General features: G+C 34.3%; 1 protein-coding gene across 5 annotated transcripts in view; it reads right to left on the reverse strand.

The window, feature by feature from the left end:
* Positions 1 to 20,408, reverse strand: part of pan (pangolin) — a 165,986-nt gene that overhangs the window by 29,738 nt on the left and 115,840 nt on the right. For 3 of the 5 annotated variants that reach the window (NM_001039401.1, XM_008192930.3, XM_008192929.3), the window contains 1 exon segment: positions 9,550 to 9,697. In NM_001039401.1, the coding sequence (NP_001034490.1) occupies positions 9,550 to 9,697 (148 nt within the window). 5 annotated transcript variants of the gene reach the window in all.

A 20,408-nucleotide genomic window follows, 5' to 3' on the forward strand; every position in this document is an offset into this window, starting at 1 on the left:
ATATGAAAATGACGAGAATGTCATATAGACTCAGTGTAGATATTCACATACGTGGAAGTCCCTCCGTATCGATTATCGCTCACAAAGGAGTCTGGTTGCCTGCCAGCCTAACCCTCTCGCTGACAATTACACGCGGCTTAAACCCGCCGTTTTATTGTAATGACAGCGGGGAACTCGGACTTTTATTACATTTGTCATTTGATAGTCTTCCCGGATTCAATCGTAGAGAATTGATTGTTTCCTCTCCCTCGCAAACCGTCCACCTAAGCAAACACGAGTCCATCTCTGTTTTGCATCAAAAAACCGACACTTGTCACTGTTCCAATTAGAGACCGCAGCTCCATTGTTTGTCACCGGGCGCGTTTCTAATTGCCGAAAATGCCACGTGCGGTACCACCGTGGTTACAATGACAAAAACTACACTAATTATCAACCCGCAACCACCAAGAGCCAGACACGTGGCGGCCCAAACCAGGGCTTCAAGACGCTATTAACTGACCAAGGGAAAAAAAACTATCCAATTGACGCCCAGGACTGAGACGCTTTCCTGTCAAACCTATGCGCAAAAGAGATCATTATAAAGCCCCTATTACTGTCAAGAGCAAAAAGGCGGGCTTAATTACCACACATATCGCTAATTGTGCATTTATCAGAAAATTATTCCGTGAGAATCCATTAATTAAAGGTTCTTCCTCTATTACTCACTTTATGCAGGCTTGATTTTTACGACTAAATATACCAAGTGTCATAAAAATTGCAACAGCAAGAAGGAATATCAATTTTTTGACGAAACTTGGCACAAATGTTGACTATTAACAGGTAATAAATGATTAAAATTTGAACGATTTTAATCAAGTGATAGGGAGTTTTTAACACTTAAGTTCTTTTACCAACAAGTGTTGTTCTTCCAATTTTTTGCTTTTCTGACGATTTTTATTCGTTTAGTTACAAGTGATATGCATAAAAAAGAAATTACCAACAATCAAGCAAATTTAAAAAAAGTACAATTTTTTGGGCTACAAATACGGTTTTTTTATTTAGAGAAATTTCTATTTGTTGAATAGAAATCCAAGTACCATTATGCGATGTTATTTTATTAGTCATTGATTAGGAAAGGCTCAGGACAACGCAGAAGAGGAAGAGGAAGTTTAAAAAAAACAAATGAACTCGGATTATGGCAATAATTCAAGTACAAAAAAAAATCTGAGCAATGGTTGAGTTCGAAAGTCTGGTACTTCACTTCTGACTGTTTGCCATAGAATTAGTTAATTATTTAGACTGCTCCTTGTTGGATTTCCTAGGTATTCCCTAGGTGTTTCAACCACAAAGTGGTCATCCTTAGATGAAAATATACACTATACAGGCTGATTCCTTTAGGGCTTACATTAGAAACTTTTTAACTCCTAATACAGCTAGAGCTTTAAAATTTTGTATACAATCCAAATCGACCATTCTGATTTCAACTAAATTATTTTCAAAATGCCTGAACTTCCGGAACTACGAGAAATTGGCGCCAACTTTGAAATTTTAAATAGTAACCACCTATGTAATATTGCATTTTTGAATTTGCCACTTGAAAACTCTAGTTGTTAGTACTTATCTGTTATAATTTTTCACGTATGTCAATATATTTATAGAAATTTTCATTTGCAGGGGTTTATGTAAAATATTACGGCTGGTGAACCCTTTACAATAAGTGAATAATTTTTTTCGAATTCGATATCCAAAGGTTCGAAGAGTCTTCTCAAATCTTCAGGATTGTCAACTGTCAAAATTCATGGCTAGTACGATTTTTTGAAAATGATGATTAAAAATTATTATAAAACAGTTTTTTCAAATGGAATGACCCTGTTTTTTCAATGGAAATCAAGAGAACATCAATTTTTATGCAGACAACTTCTATACCTATCTATCTCTTACAGTTTTTAAAATAATCTCAAGAAACTGAATTTTAGCTCATTATTTTCATATTTAATCAAGTAAACTTTTGAAAAATACAATAAAATTGATAAAAGCATTTCCAAATCAAAAAAACTAAGTTTGAATTCGCAGTCAGCAGAAAATTTCGCATAAGCATCAGTTTAAAAAAAATGTGTGTTCTCCAAACCGGAATAACAAATAAATTATTAATTATATTGCGCGCCACTGATTGGACGGACCCTCTCCTGCCAGTTGCCGTTTAGATGCAAAACAGAGGAATTCTTGCCCTTAATGGTACTTTAATTTCTATTTAAACAACTAATAATTTCTCTAAATAAAAAATCTCTATTCGTAGTCATGCCGTTTTCAAAAAACTGTTAGTAATTTTGGTTTTGTCGTCTCCAAGCCTAACTACGCTTTTAAAACACTTAAACTTAGACAAATTAAAAAAATAGTTACTAATAATACAAGTGCGAAACCACAAGGTTAAAGTCAGGTCAGGTCAGGTCAGGTCAGGTCAGGTCACTCGAGAACTTTAAGCGTTTTCACATAAGTGTTATTCAATTTTTTTTTGTTGGAACGAAACGTGTATTCAATTAAATTATTTTTTTTATGTTTTTTTAATTTATTTTGAATTTTAAAGTTAATGTGCTTTAAATTATATTTAAAACACGTTGCTATGGGAAGCGTGTTTTTATAATAGCAAAAACACGTTGTTTCTAAAATAGTGTTTATAATCTAGGATTCAGATATTAAAAAAAAGCTTAAAATGTTACCAACAAAAAAACACATAAAAAGGTAGTCAGAAAAGCAAAAAAACTCTAAAAAAAACGCTTGTTGTTAAAAGAACTAAAATGATAAAAACTCCCTTACCACTTGATTAAAATCGATCACTCGTTAATAGTAGATCATTTCCGTCAAAAAATTTGAAAAAATTATGACATTGAGTGTAATACTGTTCAATTTATTATTAAACGGTGCATTTTGTTTGGGTTGTCTGTACGAGGGCTTGCAATTTGGACTTATTTTGGTCGGCTAGTTCGTCAAGTGCAATATTTGGTTAGTCATTAAAACCGCGTAAAGACCAAGAGGCCACGTGCTGCGAATAATGATAGGATCCCCTATCCCCAAGGGCACATTGCGCATCGAGCTCGTAAAGGGATGCTACACTTGTTCGTCAATTATCGGGCTAATGAAACCGCATTTGGCGTGATATGTAGGCATTGAAAAAAGCAGATTCGATCGGAAGAGGACAATTAAAACGGCCTAGCGAAGATAAAGAAAAATCAACAACACGTTAAACATTACAGAACAGCAGCGATGAGAGAAAATTAGATTCCAGTTCAAAGGAGACTCTCCTCTCGCGAATTATGAAAACACCTCGAGTCCTTTGAGGAGGCGCGCGATATGCAAACGACCAAGATAATTAGGATAATGGCAACCACTTCAATACCTGCCCTCTCTACGAGGTTTCACTTGCCTTTGGTGCCCTAATTTATCTACTTGTGTTTTTGTATCAAATGCGACACTTGTTGACTCGGACCCGCAAACGTTTCTTGAAAAAGCGTCTCGATATTAAACTCCGTTTGACGGAAAACGTGCGCTTACATGAAAGAATTAATCTCCAACCGAATAAAAACTAGAAAATGGAGATTAAAGTGAACAGCGCTCAGTTAATAATCGTCTAATCCGAAACTGATTAAAGGGCCGAGCGCTGCTGGCTCCATTAACAAATTGATATATTAAATATTGCCGGTCCCCGAGGTTGTGATTGTGCGTATATCAATATCCGTTGTTCAGATCAACAAGTTCCAATGAAAAGCAACGCACCGTGCATTCCTATTGTGCGACAACCCCTACTCGACGAATTTGTATACAACCCCGCAAAACTGATTGAGATCTTTCGAGATATTCGCCCTTTGGGAGGGTCGGACCAGCATGCCGGACAACGGCACAAAAACGAGCTTTCATTACAAAAAAACGAAAATCTGAAATTTTTATTAGTATTGACTTTTCAGACGAGCACACCGAAACGATGAAATCACTCCGAAAATATTTTTCAGAGGCAGGCTTTTTTAAAGTGAAATCCAATTCAAATTAGAAAAACTCTTACAATTGAGAACAGCCTAATTATTATTAGTTTGAACAACAATAAAAAGAAACAGTTTCTGTAAACGATTATTTTCTTAAAATTTTATCCATTTTGACCTGTATTCAGAATCTCGTATTTTTTGATACTTCTTCCATGTCACGCTTATGTTCAATGTGCAAAAATTGTAGAAAAATCTACTAAAATAACTTGGTTTTGTTTTAATAGTAATTGACATTAAAATTTTGTTTTTTATTCGTATTGTTAATACAGTAAAATCTCCTATAAGCGGACACCGACAATGAAATAAGTTTTGTCCAGTTAATGGAGATGTCCTCTTGAGAGACATAATAACTGGTACATAAAAACAAACTACAAAATAATTTATTACGGAGGTAGCATCATGATAATTAGTTATGGGTACAACAATACTTATAAACTATTTCTTGAAAAAATTTTTTTTTCAAAATTTACTACATCTTGTTCATCAATACAGGCAGATTTGCCAGAAATGTACGTAAAACCTATATTGAAAACTTTTCTAGCCACCCTTCAGATACCTTAAAAACTTGATTTTCAAATGTCCCCGCCAACTTGACAGTTTTTATCCCCAATACTTGATTCAGAAAGCAGAATATTTTTATTAAACGCTTTTATAAACCAACTACAAGTTAATTGATCAATATTTTTTCAATTTTTTAATTTTCAAAAAAACTGCCTTTCACGTTTCCACTTCCATGCCAATTCATCTTCATTTTTTACGGTTTTTACGTTTTTATGTTTGAATTTTCTTATTTGAAATTTCTTTGCTGAAATTTTGTAGTCGGTTTGTTTTCGGTAAACCAACCCAGAATGTATGTACTTTTTTAATGTTAACATAAGCTATGCTTTTTTAGTTTTATTTACCATATCAAAAAGAATGAAATGAGGTACTAACGAATTCATACAGTGTCGAATTTTTAACTGAAATAAAATTCACAACTTTAATTTAAGTGATTTTGGTAAAATTCCTGAAACAAGTCGTTTTTTATTTTTCCTTGCCTACTATTTGGTGCATATGGTTTTTGTTTATCTGTTGTCGGAAATGCACAGCCACCTCTAACTTTTTTTTTTAAATGTGATGGTGCTTCAAGTGACAACTCGTAAGAAAGACCTTTTCGCAAGCATTCCAACGCACTATTTGTTTTTTTAATTTTTTCAAAGCCTACGTGATAAAAAATAAAAACTAAAGTTGAACATTATTTATAATGCAACAATTGTTCAAAATGGGCACCGTTCCTCTTCTGAAAGTGTCATACGACATACCGTTACATTTGAAAAAAAAAAATTGGAGGTGGCTGTGCAGTTTTGACAGCAGATAAACAAAAACCATGTCCACCAAATGATAGGCAAAAAAACAAAAAGCGATCTGTTTATAGAATTTTTACAAAAATTGCCTATATCCAAGTTATGAATTTTATTTCAGTTAAAAATTCCTTACTGTATAGACCGCAAGACTTAGTGCAAATACAAAGCGATCAAAAAGTCCTATCTAGTAAGCACAGAAATTCAAAGACGTATGTATGTCTGCGGATTTATCATTACGTGAAATTTCAGTTTAAATTTTGACAACTGAACTAATAACACGACACTCGTTCTCAAGTACCTAATACGCCTACTTGATAGAAGGACTTTCTGATTGCATTGTATAAGAACTAGTTTAATCAATGGTTTGAACTAGTTTAATCAATGGTTTAACACTGAAATAAAACATGTACCCGCCTATGATTCCCCGAATTTACTGATAGAATGTCATAATAATAATAAAAACTATTTAATAACACGCGCGTCTATGACATGATGACCGCTTAAAGGAAACATCTTTCTTACGTCCGCGTCCGCTTATTGGCGAGTCCGGTTAAAAGAGAAACAATACCATTTAAAATTAGCTCAAAACGAAACCAACAAAAATGTCCTTTTGTTAGAAGAGTCCGCTTAAAGAAGATGTCCTTTAAGACAGATTTCACTACAATCGATATTAGTTGACAAAAAATTCAGCTTTGTTTCATTTTCAAACTTAAAGAGTTAATGTAACACAGTGCCTCCTGTTGCCTTTAATCATTCGAATCAATTTCCCTTTCGCTTTTTTGATGGTGTAAAAAAATTAGATTTTGCTGTGTCGTTCCGGGCCCTGTTGAGTAGGCCGGCGGTCATCCTGCGGAGCAGTGCAAGTCGTCCGACGAAAAACCATTCCGTTCTTTATGGAGAACGCGCCATAAAAACAAATCAATTGGTCGTCGAGCAGCCCGTTTCAGAAATATATGTTCGGTCGCATACGGCATAATGAACAATTAAATTACAAATACACTGCTACCCAATTACCGTTTCCTGCAGAGCGTACCGACCGCATGCAGGGTGGCGGAGACGAGAGACGGCCAAGAATCGAGCTCTCGAACACACGCACCCAATTACGGTTTAATTGATACGCTGCAAGAAAGAACGGTTCAGACCCACCGACTCTTACCTTTTGATATCGCGAACCGAACCAACCGTCTTCGACGCGGTTAAACCCTTGCGGTTGCGTTCAGACACACGGGACGCGTTAACGATGCGGTCGGTAACGAAGCGTCTTTTTGTCGTGGACCGCAAGACGAAGACGACGTCGCTGGAATTGACTCACTTCAAAGTCGAAAAAGATTGCCTAATTAGTCAACGAGAGATGTAGCGGATCCCGAACAGACATATACCTCACGGATATTTAAGTGTGTCGCTAATAAGAACGGGAAACAAAAGAAGAACGAAATGAAATGGCTGCCAGGAGAAATCCCGATCATGCTCACAAAATAACAAGGAAATATTAAACATATCCGAACATATCTGTCTACGGATCATTATTATTTCAAATTTGGATTTTTTGATTATTTTTTCTTTGAGAACCTCTGTAAGTCATTTGGAAAAAAAGGTAGCAATAAAGCGATCAGTTATCAATTCGCTTTTGATCTGTATAAAATAATGAATGATTATTACTGATTACTGATTAGTGATCACCTATCAGTTTTAATAAATTTTTGCACAATAAAAAACTAAAAGTGACCGCACAGTAAAAAATTTAAATGATAGTAAAGCACGCACAATATTTTATTAAAATTTGTTCAGTTTAAAGTGCCCAGTAAAAAATTCGTACACCAATACAGTATATAATTTCAACTTGTATAGTAAAAATAATAACCGTTCAAAAACAAATAGTAGACACTGTTATTTATAATTATGAAGTTAGACAAAAATTTTCAAAATTTTTCAAAAAACACTTCAAAAAATCGACCTGTGTTTACTTGAAAATACATTATTTACTTAAAATAAAAATTTATATTAGATTATCCAGTTTTGAAATAAAAGCCCTAAATGTAAATTAGTCGAAAAACATTGAGATCTAGAATTTTGATACATTCATCTACATTTTACATTATATAGATTATACGTTTCTAAAGGTGATAATTTTTACTGGAGGATAAAACCAGTATAACTCTAAATGATAAAAAAAAAGTTCATAGAAAAAAATATGCATTATTTTTATTATTATTATATTTTTTATTATTATTTGAATAATCTTTACAATTCATTCTATAACTTTTTTGAATCAGTTTATTTACTGTTCATCCTTTGTGTCATTTAGCGAATTTTTCTCAAAAGTTCAGAAACCATTACACATAAAATTACAAAATTAGGTACAGTAGATATATAATCTTTATACGCCTAATCGAATTCGAGGATCAAATGTAGAAAATTTAAAATCAAGAGCGTCTCGAACGAAGAGGGGCAGTAGGATAAAAAATACCCTAGCTTTAGTTTTTTGACACTTTCAGCAACCGCATCTTGAAATCCATAGTTTTTACATAAAAGTAATTATTTGTGTTGTTTCGATACGATTTTTCCTTAAAAATTTTTGTGAAAAAAAAATGTGTGACCTACACCCTTCTAGCTTGGAACGCCCCTGACTAAAAATTGCTGCATTTGAACCTTGAATTCAATTAGGTATATAAAGATTAATAATTGTACCAAATTTCGTAATTTTATCAGTAATGGTTTCAGCAATATTTAGGAAAACCCATAAAAAAGCACCCTTTTTAAAGAGTGTAGCTCCCTTACCAAGTCTTTTTCGACACTTGTTTAAAGATAACTTTTGTCTTAAAATTAAATGTTCTATCACCTCTTTAATTTAGTAACAATTAAAGACGGAACATTCTGTATGTACAACCTTCAAATTCATTTTGAATTCGAGAATAAAATTATCTAGTCGCCCCCTGGTGATGACATATCGTACTTGCCGAAAACAGTAACAGAATTTTCGTAATTCCTCATTTATTTATCAATTCTGTGTGCAGTTTTTCGTGATTATAAAGTGATATAAAAACAGCAAATTATTGAAGTTTTTCTACTGAAAAAAGATGAAATACTTCGGTGGATCTACAAAACTGCTATTAAAATTTACAACTGCTGATACATTTAAGCATAAATTGTTCCAAAAGGTAGGCCTTTCAATGTCTCTTTAATAAATTTTACAATATAGTAAGTGAACAAATTCATTCGTCATTCATTATTCGTGTTTTTCTCGTAATCTATAATTTGTCGACATTCGTTCCTTACCAAAGATACAATAGTCATTCCGTGTAGACAATGCAATGATAATTGTGAAGCCTGAAAATTTATACAAACATCCGAATACAAAATTTCCCACTATTAATGGTTACTGTTTTCAGTCTTGCTTAGAGGCGCCTCCAACGGTAATTTTCCTACCAAATTGGAACATAAGAATACATGAAAATGATTTTATGAGCGAATCTATAATTTGGACTTTCTAGGGTAAGATTAAAAGTTTTTAAAAAATACAGTCACAGAGAGAGTTCCTTATTATTTTTTCTTATAATAAGAAATGGTTTTATACTGCGAAGCTTAGTATATGCAAAGCAAAATATGCATTTATCGAATCACGCAATAAGATAAACTATGCAAAATTTCCCTGCAACTAATTTAAAAATTGTAATGTTTATAGTTCGTGTCACTCGACATGCAATTTGTGTATTATAAGTCCAGTTTTTTGAATTATAAAGCGTCACCTATTGTGGCCCTGAAATGAAAATGACTTCCCAACAAAGCTTTACAAACACAAAGACCACCCGAGATGTCCAATATTCGTGTGTTTGCAAATTCCAAACCCTCTAATAAGATATTGAGCGTTTGCATTTGCACAAATTATTTGAAACTAAAAAAGCCACAAGCAGCCCTTTGTTATAAAAAACGGTGCACCTGAGCGCCCATAATAACCCCCAAGTAAGTGTAAAAAACCCGAAAGCAACCCCGGCACTTCATCAATCAACCCCTCGACGTTTTTACCATAAACCACCCGACATTAGTAGCAGTCACCCAACGCCCTCCACCACTACGCCGCCGCCACTCGGCGGCGGCCTCTTTTCAATGGGTACCTGCAGCGAGCAACGGACCGAGTCGTCTCCAGTCGGCGGGGCTGATGGGTTGTGGTGGTGCGGTACCACCCCCGTACTCACCCATGGAACCCGCGGTTTTGCTGTCCAGCTGGTAGGGGGGGATGCCCATGTGCGCCGGCGGCGGCTGCGACAGGGGGTCTCCGTTGTGGCAGAAGAAGGGTAGGGCGGCTCCCGGGTGTCCCGTTGGCGCCAGGCCCATCTTACTAGCCTGCAAGAGAAAAATCCCAACGTCAAATAAACTCGAAGACGGCCTGATAAGAGGAGATTAGTGGTGGCATTACTGCAGCCGGCATGAATAAACAAAAGGGTTGCACAGGAAACGGGGTGGGGGCGGAACTTGCACGAGTAAATAAATCCCCGGAATGTTTATTCATTAATGCACCAGTTTCCGTATCTAGACTCGAGGCAAAAATCCGAAGAATATTGAAAAGGTGTAATAAATTGCCGTTCCAATATGCAATCTAGCGATGGTAATAGCGACGATTTACTTAATTTTAATTAGTTCTTTAAATTGGCAATGCCGCACGATATCATGATAAATAATGGTAAACGTACAATGACCGCTCACTTATTAATAATTACGGCAATTAATTACTCACCAAGATTGCTACTTGCGCTGCAATTACGTTGTTGCGATGCGTTACATTCACCTTTTTGTAGGCACTCGTTTATGAAACATCACATTTCACACGTTATAAAGTCTAACCACGCCGCATTAATCTCCCACCTTGACCACGCCACTATCGTAATTCAAAGGGGACAATTTACCTCACCCATTACCCCAACCTTCTCAATACCATCCAAACCAATCTAAATTCTAATCAAGCGACCATTACGTGAGCAAAATAAGCACCAGGCGATATTTTTAACCCCTATAGCGCTGTCGCTCTAACTGAGCAATATAGCTAGCCCAAAGGTATAATTCCTGCAATTTCTATCGACACTTTGCCACTTTCCTCAATGTTTTTCTCCTACATGAAATAGTGGTTTCTCAGCTTAAATTTTGTCATTTTGTCAGCAGAATCAGTAGAAGCACAAATTCTTCTTGAACACAGAAATCAAACATTCGTGACATATATCACCTCAAAAAAAGAATTTACGACAGATTAAAAAGATTGCTTACACAGTAAGTTGAAGTATAAATGGATGTTGAGGTCTTTAAAACACGCGCGATCTTTCGAGCACGACGGCGTAACCGGAGTGGTCGAAATAGAGCAAGTGTTTTAAAGACTATTTATTCACGAAAACTTACCGTTTTTTTTTATTAGTACATTTTCATAATATTACAAAAATTTAAAATAATGCAATGTGAGATCAGTATACTACGGTTCGTTGTCATGGAATTAATGGTTGTAATAAAAAATCATTAAAAAGATGCCATTTATACCTCACGTTTCTTGGGTTATTGATGTTGCTATGGGCACTGGCGTTTTTGAAAGTTGGAATTATACACGCTGCAGCGTTTTTTAAATAAGCAAAATAGATTACCAACACAAAAAAATACTTTTTCGTACACATGATATGTAACAAAGTTTGTTTAAAGAAGGTTAGTTTCAAAGAAGCGTTAATTTCTTGGTCAAAGTGTAAAAGAAAATGTGTAGTATGAATATAAATTTCTGCTGTCAACATGTATCTGTGCATAATATTGTTGACTTACCGGTGAACAATTTTCGGCAATAAGTTTTTTCCAACATTGCATCCGTTTTTTTATTTTCTGTTCTTTATCTTAAGTAGTTTTTCTTTTTTTGTTTTAGTAGAGTGCAATTTTACACACCACTACATACATTTCATTTCTCAGTATTTATTATTTATTTATCTAGGTAGTTTTACTTTTTTGAATAATTCATTTAGTTAGTTCTGATACGAGAGCTAAGTTTGAATAGCAATTGCTAGATTTTAGCTCCAAAGTTGTGGAGTTATGTCGTTTTTAAATTTGAAGCACGTTTCCAATTTACTGACGGATCTGACACTTATGACATGTGGCACATTATATTTAAATTTCATAGAGGACTTGATGAACAACCATTTTTGGACAGACTGTATTGTTTTCAATTTATAAGGCTCACTCTGTTATATTTTATTATACATATTAAATATCTTTCAAGAAAAATTCGTATCTTAATTGTATATTCCTGTTGATTAAGAACACTCGCAGAAAAATCCTTACATCAAATTACATCAAATTATTAAAACTAAAATAAATTATTAAAAATAAAATTTTTTCAATAAATGTAACATACACCTTAATTTTGAGATACTATTTTTAGGTCCCAGGCACGTTTTAATTTTTTCCAAACGACTAAATCTTGTACCTATTTCAGAATTTAATCCGATCAGTGACTTCCACCGATTCTTACTATAACAGACGTAATCAAAATTTAATATTCACAACGTCAGAATTCAGAAATTAATTAAAACTTAATAAACATTAAAAGAAAATAATGTCAAAGGACCACCTTAGGGACCAAGTTGCATTGTAAGATACAATAAACCAGACACCCTTTCCACTGCAACTTAATATTTTTTCAGGATTACAATTACATCCCCGCCATCTAGTATCAGACTTGGTGAATAACCCGTTCTTAAGAGCGCTCAAATCATTGTTGGCGAAACAGTTTCGCTGCCATTGACAACGAACAGCCAAGAGCTTCGCAATTTTATTTGTGGCTGAACAGGCGGTAAATTTTCCGAAGTGAACATCTTCAAGTGTCGTTGTGGAACTCAAGTCTCTCGTCTTCCGAATTTCTCGTCGAGGAACCTCTTCCAAAGTCAATTTTCATTAATTAAAAACTTGCCAAGAATGAGAAATTCGTAACGCCGCCAAAACAATAATTATTTCACAAAAACATACACCTTTTTAATACGACGGTGGAGGCAGTCTCTATGGCAACGAGAAGTACAAAAGGGCGCATGTGCGCACCGACCCTATGGGATTAGAACTACTAAGGGCCGCTCGACGGCGACGCCGGCTATTAAAAATTCACAAAAATAATCAGACTTTTCAACACCGCAATTAGTGCGACTACTTAAGGTATTAACGGAACAATAGCCGGAGGAAGTGGCGTCTTGGCTTAGTTCGTAAGAGGTGGCGGCATTTGCTGCTAATGAAGCAATGCCAGCTAGAAGAGTTGATAACGAGGTAATTGCTGGATGGATAGTAGGTGTGCGTGCTACGATGACTTCTGACATGCCGTATTTGACACATCAACACCGCGTGTGATTACACGTAAATGCATAAAACTGGGGCGTTTCTTACCGGCTAATGACAGACCGGAGGAGACCGCTCCGGATGCCCGTAACCAGCGAGCGGCAAACGCAAATTGAGTGCTAATGGGGATGATATGTCATCACTAGGATTTATATACAGGCTGTCCCAGCGAGCTAGGAAAGTCCATTATTGACTTTTTAGAATTTTAGAAAATTAATATCTTTTTGTACAAAAGTATAGAGTGTTTCCGAAATTAGCTACAACTCATGTTTTTTTAAATGGAAGACCTACAGGGTGTTTCAGCGATGTAAAAAAGTCCATTATTGACCTTTAAATGTTAGAAATTAATCTTTTTTATAAGAAAATCCCTGACTCACTTAAAATTATTTTCATGAATACAGAAGAGTGTTTCCAAAATTAGCTACACCAACTTGATTTTTTAAATGAAACAACCTGTTTTTTGCATTTTTGGATGTAGCTTTAAACACTGATGTTTTTGAGTAAAATTATTATTGGTCGATTTTGCTTTGTTTTTGAAATAACTTGATTTTTTGACAAAAACAAGTTTTTTCAAATCATTACACAAAAACTAAGAATCTCAGAAAAGTAGAACTTTGAACACTTTAAAGAAGAAAGTTAAAAGTTCAAGGATATATTATTTTTAATAGCATACTGCAGTCAAGAAAAAAAAATGAAGAGGTTTGTTGCATGTTAAATAACATAAAATTTTAAATGAAACACCCATTTTTTTATTTTTGCATCTAATAACCCTTTAAATTGTCTATGTAAAAACATTTATAGTTAAGTGTCTTTTGCTGATTACTCAAACGATATTTAACATAAAATTTATCAAAAAAATTATTAACTATTGTTTCAGTAGTCGAAAAGTGGAATTTTCAGCTAATAATAACTTTAATGTTACCCTTAGGTCATTATTCGTCATTTAGTCAGTGAAATAACTAAAATTTTAATTTATGGCGAATTTTTAATTTCCCGTATAAAATCAAATGGTCTGTGGTGGAGTTACTATGGTTATGGTATGGTTTACTAAAGTAACAACAATGCGTATGAATAGTGTGCATTGTTGATGAAATTAACATTTAAAGTGAAATATCTTTTTAGTTATAAACTTTAGTCATTTGAAACTTTATGTTTTTAGATAGACAACTGAATAATATTTGAGAAGTAAAAACAAAAAATGGGATGTTCCATTTAAGTTTTTCAAGATATCCAACTTTTAACAAATTTCTTAATTTTTCTATGTTTCTAATCGCAACAATTGGAACACATTTAAGTTTGGACTTTTCCCTTTAAATTGGTGAAAGTCCTACTTTTTGTGTAATATTTTTTTAAAAACGTGTTTTTGAAAAAAAATCAAATACAAGTTTAGATTAAAATCATCAGTATTAAAAGCTACGTCCGAAAATGTAATAAAATGTAGGTAGGGTGTCCCGTTTGAAAAAACGTAACTTTAGTGTTTTTTTAGAACACCCCGTATATATACCGCAATATTTTAGAAACATGCAGCAAATACGCAGTTATTATAATTAAAAAAAGTCAATATCTTTAATAATAAACAAGTTATGGAGCATTTTCGGATTGTTGGGACATCCTGTATACTGTTCTGCATTTTTTAATGTAGCTTCTAATTTTGAAGTTAATGGCAAAAGAAAATTATTCCAAAAACTAATCAGAACCGATTAATTCAAGTTTAGATCAAAATCATCAGATTAACAGCTACATCCAAAATTACAAAGAATTTAGGGTGTTACATTAAAAAAACATAAGTTTGTAGCTCATTTCTGAAACACCCTCTGTATTTTAAAATAATTTTAGGTGATGCAAGGGATTAGTATCTACGACTTTTTTAAAGAAAAGATTAATTATTCCAACATTTAAAGCTCAATAATGGACTTTTCCAACTCGCTGGGACAGCCTGTACGAAATTTTTAATTGAATTAGTTTCGGAATATGTACTTACAGATGATTATAAATACTGACTCTAGTCATCAGGAAGCGTCAAAAAACAGGTTCTAGGAATTATTGCGGTGGGTGGGACTTGGGTCCGCATCGATTAATAAACAAATTGCCGCTCGCTTGTTTGTTTTCCAAACGAGCAAAAACCCACGGATTAGCATTACCGATTCGCTTCGGTTTATTAATGATGAGTAACGAACAGGCCGCGGTTTGCCTCTTCATAATGCCATCAATAAAAAACCTCCCATTCTTTCGCCGGATTAAAAATACACCTACGCCACTGGAAGCGTTCTGTACAAAGAAATAGACAATGTCCAATCATTGTGAATCGTGACTCCAACATTTTACGTATAATCATGTTAAAAATAATAATTTTCAAAGTTGAAGCGTGTGATTTACGAATTTTTCCCATTGGGAGGTAAATTAGTGTTAAAGTAGCGCGTAATGACAATGGATTTTTCAAGATAATCAATTTGTAACGCCTATCAATAATTACAGTTCTTTCGTATGATTCAAATGATTACTTTACACTGAAATTATTAAACACGCCGGAAATGGTAGCCAATATATTAAAATAATAAATATTTACAATGGTTTAATTATAGTAATAAATTTGTTTAGTAGTGATACTAATTACAAATTTGTCAACTAATGTAACCTAATGTAAATTAAATGTTGGCAAAGTTGCTAGTGCTTTGGTGGTAGATTAATGTAAAACAATTATCAAGGACGAAATAAATCTCGACTTTATTATTTGACATTTTGATAATATTCTAAAACAAATTTAAAACTCAGGAGAATAAAATTTATATCTGTGGCTAGTAAAATCTTGACATAAATATTTAGCATTCACTTAACGTGTTTCCACGTTAATAATACCATGGTCATAGATTTCATATTTCAGCTACAATTCATTTTTTAAACGTTTTAGAAATTAAAAATCTATTATCGGAAAAAATGTTTTTTTTAGGATTCCATCAATAGCATAGATTGATTTTATTGTTAAAAAGGCAATAAACCCATCAATGTACTTTTTGTTAGAATTTTAATTAAAAAGAAAGTTGGACGTCATTGTTACAGTATATTGACTTCATTAAAATTAACATTTCATTTCTAAAATCATTTATCATATTAAAATAAAAATGTCATGTAAACAAAAAGTTGCAATTAATTTTCGGATACGTTTTAATTTGAACCATTACCTTATTCGTTTCTTCGAACTTATTTTTTATTAATTAATGATCATACCAGTATTCCAACCTACGTGTTATTAATTTATAGTGATTTATAGAGTGACAAGAAAAAATCTGTCAGTTTTGTTGTGAGGTAGGGCCGTGGCGTTATTAAAGGAAATCGTCGGAGGCGGAAAAAGCAGCGTCTCCCGGATTTACTCCGGGCTTAAAAACTCGGATTAACGGCGTCAGAAAGCACACACGCATCCAGCGAGTGCGTGGGGCGCAGTTCCGGGCTGCAGCCGTCGGCGGCGTCTTTGGCGTGTTAAACTGGCAGGCGGCCGCGAACAGCTTAGGTTATTTAGGGAAAATGGGCATCGAGTTTTCAGGGAGAGATCAAAAGCGCGACGTGATAACTTCATCTACACATGGGCGGGCCCGGAGCGGGGAACGGAGCCCGGAGTCGCATCGACCGGAGTCATTGGTCCAGCAGCGCTGGGCTCCGGCTGGCACATGCGTACGATGGGGCACATCGCCGCCTTTGATATTGAAATGCTGTTTCTCCAATATGTTGTTTCCTGTATAATTGAGAATCGTAATGCGTTTTCTGATAGTCTGTTTATTTATTCTGTCGTGTTCCATTACCGCACGCCCAACAGACTGTTCCCAGAAAACGACGACGTATTATTTTAAACGGTCGCAGGGAAATTATGCGAGGAAAAATCGGCGCGCTTGAAAAACGTGCCAGTTTTAAAAGAGGAAGATTTGAGAAAGCGGGGATTAAACGAGGATTTCATATTTTCGGCTTAGGGGAAAATGCGACAATGGAGAGAATACGGAAAAATTATAAAGAGACTTGCAAATGCGAAAAGCGATTCTCTCTGTACGAAGTTTTGACGGAATTTATCGGAGGTAATCGCCGTGAGGTGCGCTCGCTGTGAATTGGAGACGACACGCTCCAAACCGAAATCGATTTCTGGCTCGATTCGCAATTTTTTTGATTTTTTCTTTTTTAATCAAATTACACATATTTTCTTAACAATGATGAATTCTGTTTTTATCAAATGTAACATTTTTCAAATACCACTGTTGAGTCCATTACTTCATTGTAAAATTATCTTGTGCTACATAGCTAACAATTCCTCGAGGTATACTCTTCCAACCGAAATAGTGAAGATTGACTAAAGTAATTTATTATATATAAGAAAGCAGCTTAGGACAGAAGATGATCAGTCTGCAGTAAAATGTAAATTAGGGTTTTAATTAGTGACCGCCTATTGCAACAACATCTGTTCTGAAAAGTGAGAGGAACTCGGCAATAAGCATCTTTATTCGTGTAAACCCTATTTTGCATTTTACTCGAGGCTAATCATTTGTCCCCAACAGCATACTTGAATGATTTATTATTTTAGTCAATGTTCACTAATTCGGTTGGAAAACTATAAGTACGTATTAGCTGTTTCAAAATTATAAAAATTAGCTGTTATAAATTATTATATTATAACAATATTATTATTATAAATTATTATAGCTAATGTAATTTATACTTTCAATGAGAGATCTAATCATTAATAACTATTTTACATTTTTATCAACCTTATTTAAATATATAAATTAGTAAAATGTGAGGTTGGCATTTTTATAGTTTTGAAACAGCTAATACATAAGACTAGAAATAATAATAGTTTTGATACTTTGATTATTTGATTATTTCAATTTACTTCATGTCATAACGTTATCAGGAGTTGCGTTAAGATACAGTGAAACTCGGGAATAACGAAAACACAAAGGATTTCATAAAGTGTTTCTTATATCCGATCGTTCGTTCTAAGCGTACGTTGTCTCTATTATGAGATAATTTTCAATTTAAATAAGTTCAAACGTTAGGAATACATACATGAAATCAAATATTAATATAATTTAAAAGAAAGACACATACAATTACGAAAATACCGAGGTATACAAGTACTTACATAAGATAGTAAAACATTTTATTTCTGTAACTCTGTAACTTTTGTTTATTTTTTACGTATCTTATTTTGGATGTGCAGCCTCAACTTTAAAAATCTTTCATTTAATTATTTTTAATTATATTCAATTAAAAAAATGAAATTGTTTTTGGGAATTTGAACAAGAAATTTTAGCTCTTTCATTTGGAATTTTTAATTTTCGAAAAAAAGGTTAACTCCAAAATCTTAATATTAGATGTGGAAAACTTCATTCTTATTATCTAGTAATAGTTATTTATTTATTTATTGACTTTGAGTGTAAATCGGACGTTTTATTTCACGAGTGGATTATCAAACCACGAGTGAAAACGAGTGATTTATCTATCACTCACGACGATACAAGAAATCGAGTTGAATACATTTTATTCTTCGAATTTGACTCAACAAGGCTTAAAATTGCTTTAAATCTGTTGAAAATAATCTGACGTTTCGTATGAGAAATGCCAAACAGTTGTCAAAACAGAAAAAAAAAATGGAAATTTTGACAGCGTCGAAAAATAAAAAATATTTTTAATTCCCGCCAAAATTATCAGAATTAATATGCAATACCTACAATTGCCTTAAGTTTATTGAAAAATGAAAATTATGATAAAGTTATTTGAATAACTCATAATGATTTACCAAAACATTAAAATGTAGACAAGAACAGTCACAATAAAAAAGAATGACACCCCTATCAACCGGGCCGATAGCAAGTCTTACTAAAATCCAGATAGTTTACACAACATCCAGCTATTTTATAAACTGGCAAAACGTACACATTAACCGTATTTTATCGAAAAGATTTGTGGCTGCGGTTATAGGGGTATCATTCTTTTTGATCGTGACTATACTACTTCGACAGAAAATAATACAACACTGTTAAATTATATTAACACCAATGAAAACAATAAATAACACTGTAATTACTTCAAATTATTCCACAATTATTCCAAAACAAAAATAAATTTGGTAAAGATGATTTTTTTATTTTGGAGTATAGGTCCATACCACGTCCACATTCGTCTATTTCAGTACATAATTCAATAAAATATACCTAATAGTAATAGTTTTTAAGTAGGACAGTATGTATATTGGAGCATTTTTAAAAATTACTATGTAATTAAAAAACTTTTTAATTACAAAATATAGTCCAAGAAATAAAAAAATAAAAACAAACGAACTAGAAAAAATATATAATTACAGCAACATAACCATTTCTTAATTTCAAAATAACGACAGAATAAATAATAATTAATGATACTAAAAATTATTCCATTAAAAAAAATGGGGCTTTTGCAAGTGTTTTCAAAAAGAAAGACACTTGCAGGATTTTCATTCGAGGATGGTTGCCTTTGGGTCATTTATGTCGTTTTGGTGAGGATCAAAAGCGTAACGAGTTGTGACAGTTTAATGCGATAATTGGTGTCCGTTTAGGTTTTTTGATTCGCATTCGTTTAAATTTTGCAAAACTGGCAACAAAGAAGAAGGCAGGTGAAGCGCAAGGGGCGTGTGCCCGTGCTGTTTGAAACGCAACACTTTCCAAAGGCATTGTTTTTCAACACACAAAGCTCATGTCTGCGACAGAGCCAGTGCTGATTACCTGCCACTGTTTTTTACTCTGTCAGTAATTATTTTTATAATTACACAGGTGTCCCGTGACAATGGGGCCGTAACAGTGGAACGGGGCTCATTAGCCGTTCCCGGCTCTATATTCCTCCGAACGCTTCGCTAATAACAAAATTGCAATTAACAGGGAAATTTTTCGTATTGATCCTGCAGGAATCCGGCGTTGGGGTCGTGAAGGGTTATTGTCGGGCATCTACCTGACGTTGGGGATGAATACCTAATTCCGCAGTTCATCTGGACGTCTCTCTGCCGTCATCAAGCCGTCAAATTTACATTTTAAACAGGCAAGGGGCTTCTTTTTAGTCTCGCGCTCTCGTTAAATGCAAATGGCCGCCGTAATGAAGCTGCCGCCGAGCGAACAGATAGAGCAGGACGTGGAGGAGCTGGGAAATGGATGACAAAGCCGGGACCGGCCTCGAGAAGTAAAAATAATTCGCCTGCCGAGAAATAGAAACGGAATTACAAATACGGCATTTCCATCTCGCCCGAGCTAAATTGTTTTCGGGAAGAATTTAATTCCGCGCATTTGCAGGAATATGCTCGACATTATCCTTCGTCTGAATCATACATTAGCTAATCTAACTGAGGACTTGTCTGTTTGGCGAGTATATTAATTATCTGGACGAACCGATGTCACCGGGAACGTGGAGACACGAGGGGACCGACCACTCATCTGCTAAAAGCACGTCATGCGATCTTTATGATTGTGTGGACCGACCATTGTGACATACAATGAACCATGTTTTATACACCCCCCTGTTGACATAAGGTTACGGCATTATGCGATGCCCGTCAATACGACCCTTTATCTTCGCTACTTGCTCTATCTGCATGCTATAATGCTATTTACTTTATCTCTTTTTTATCGCTACATACAGGGACTATTTTTCAACTATGTTCTATTTTAGAGCTTAACTGGGCTTTATTTATCCAAGGGGATACACA

This window comes from Tribolium castaneum, chromosome 1 (genome assembly GCF_031307605.1).
Source record: "Tribolium castaneum strain GA2 chromosome 1, icTriCast1.1, whole genome shotgun sequence".
NCBI classification, from domain to species: Eukaryota; Metazoa; Arthropoda; class Insecta; order Coleoptera; family Tenebrionidae; genus Tribolium; species Tribolium castaneum.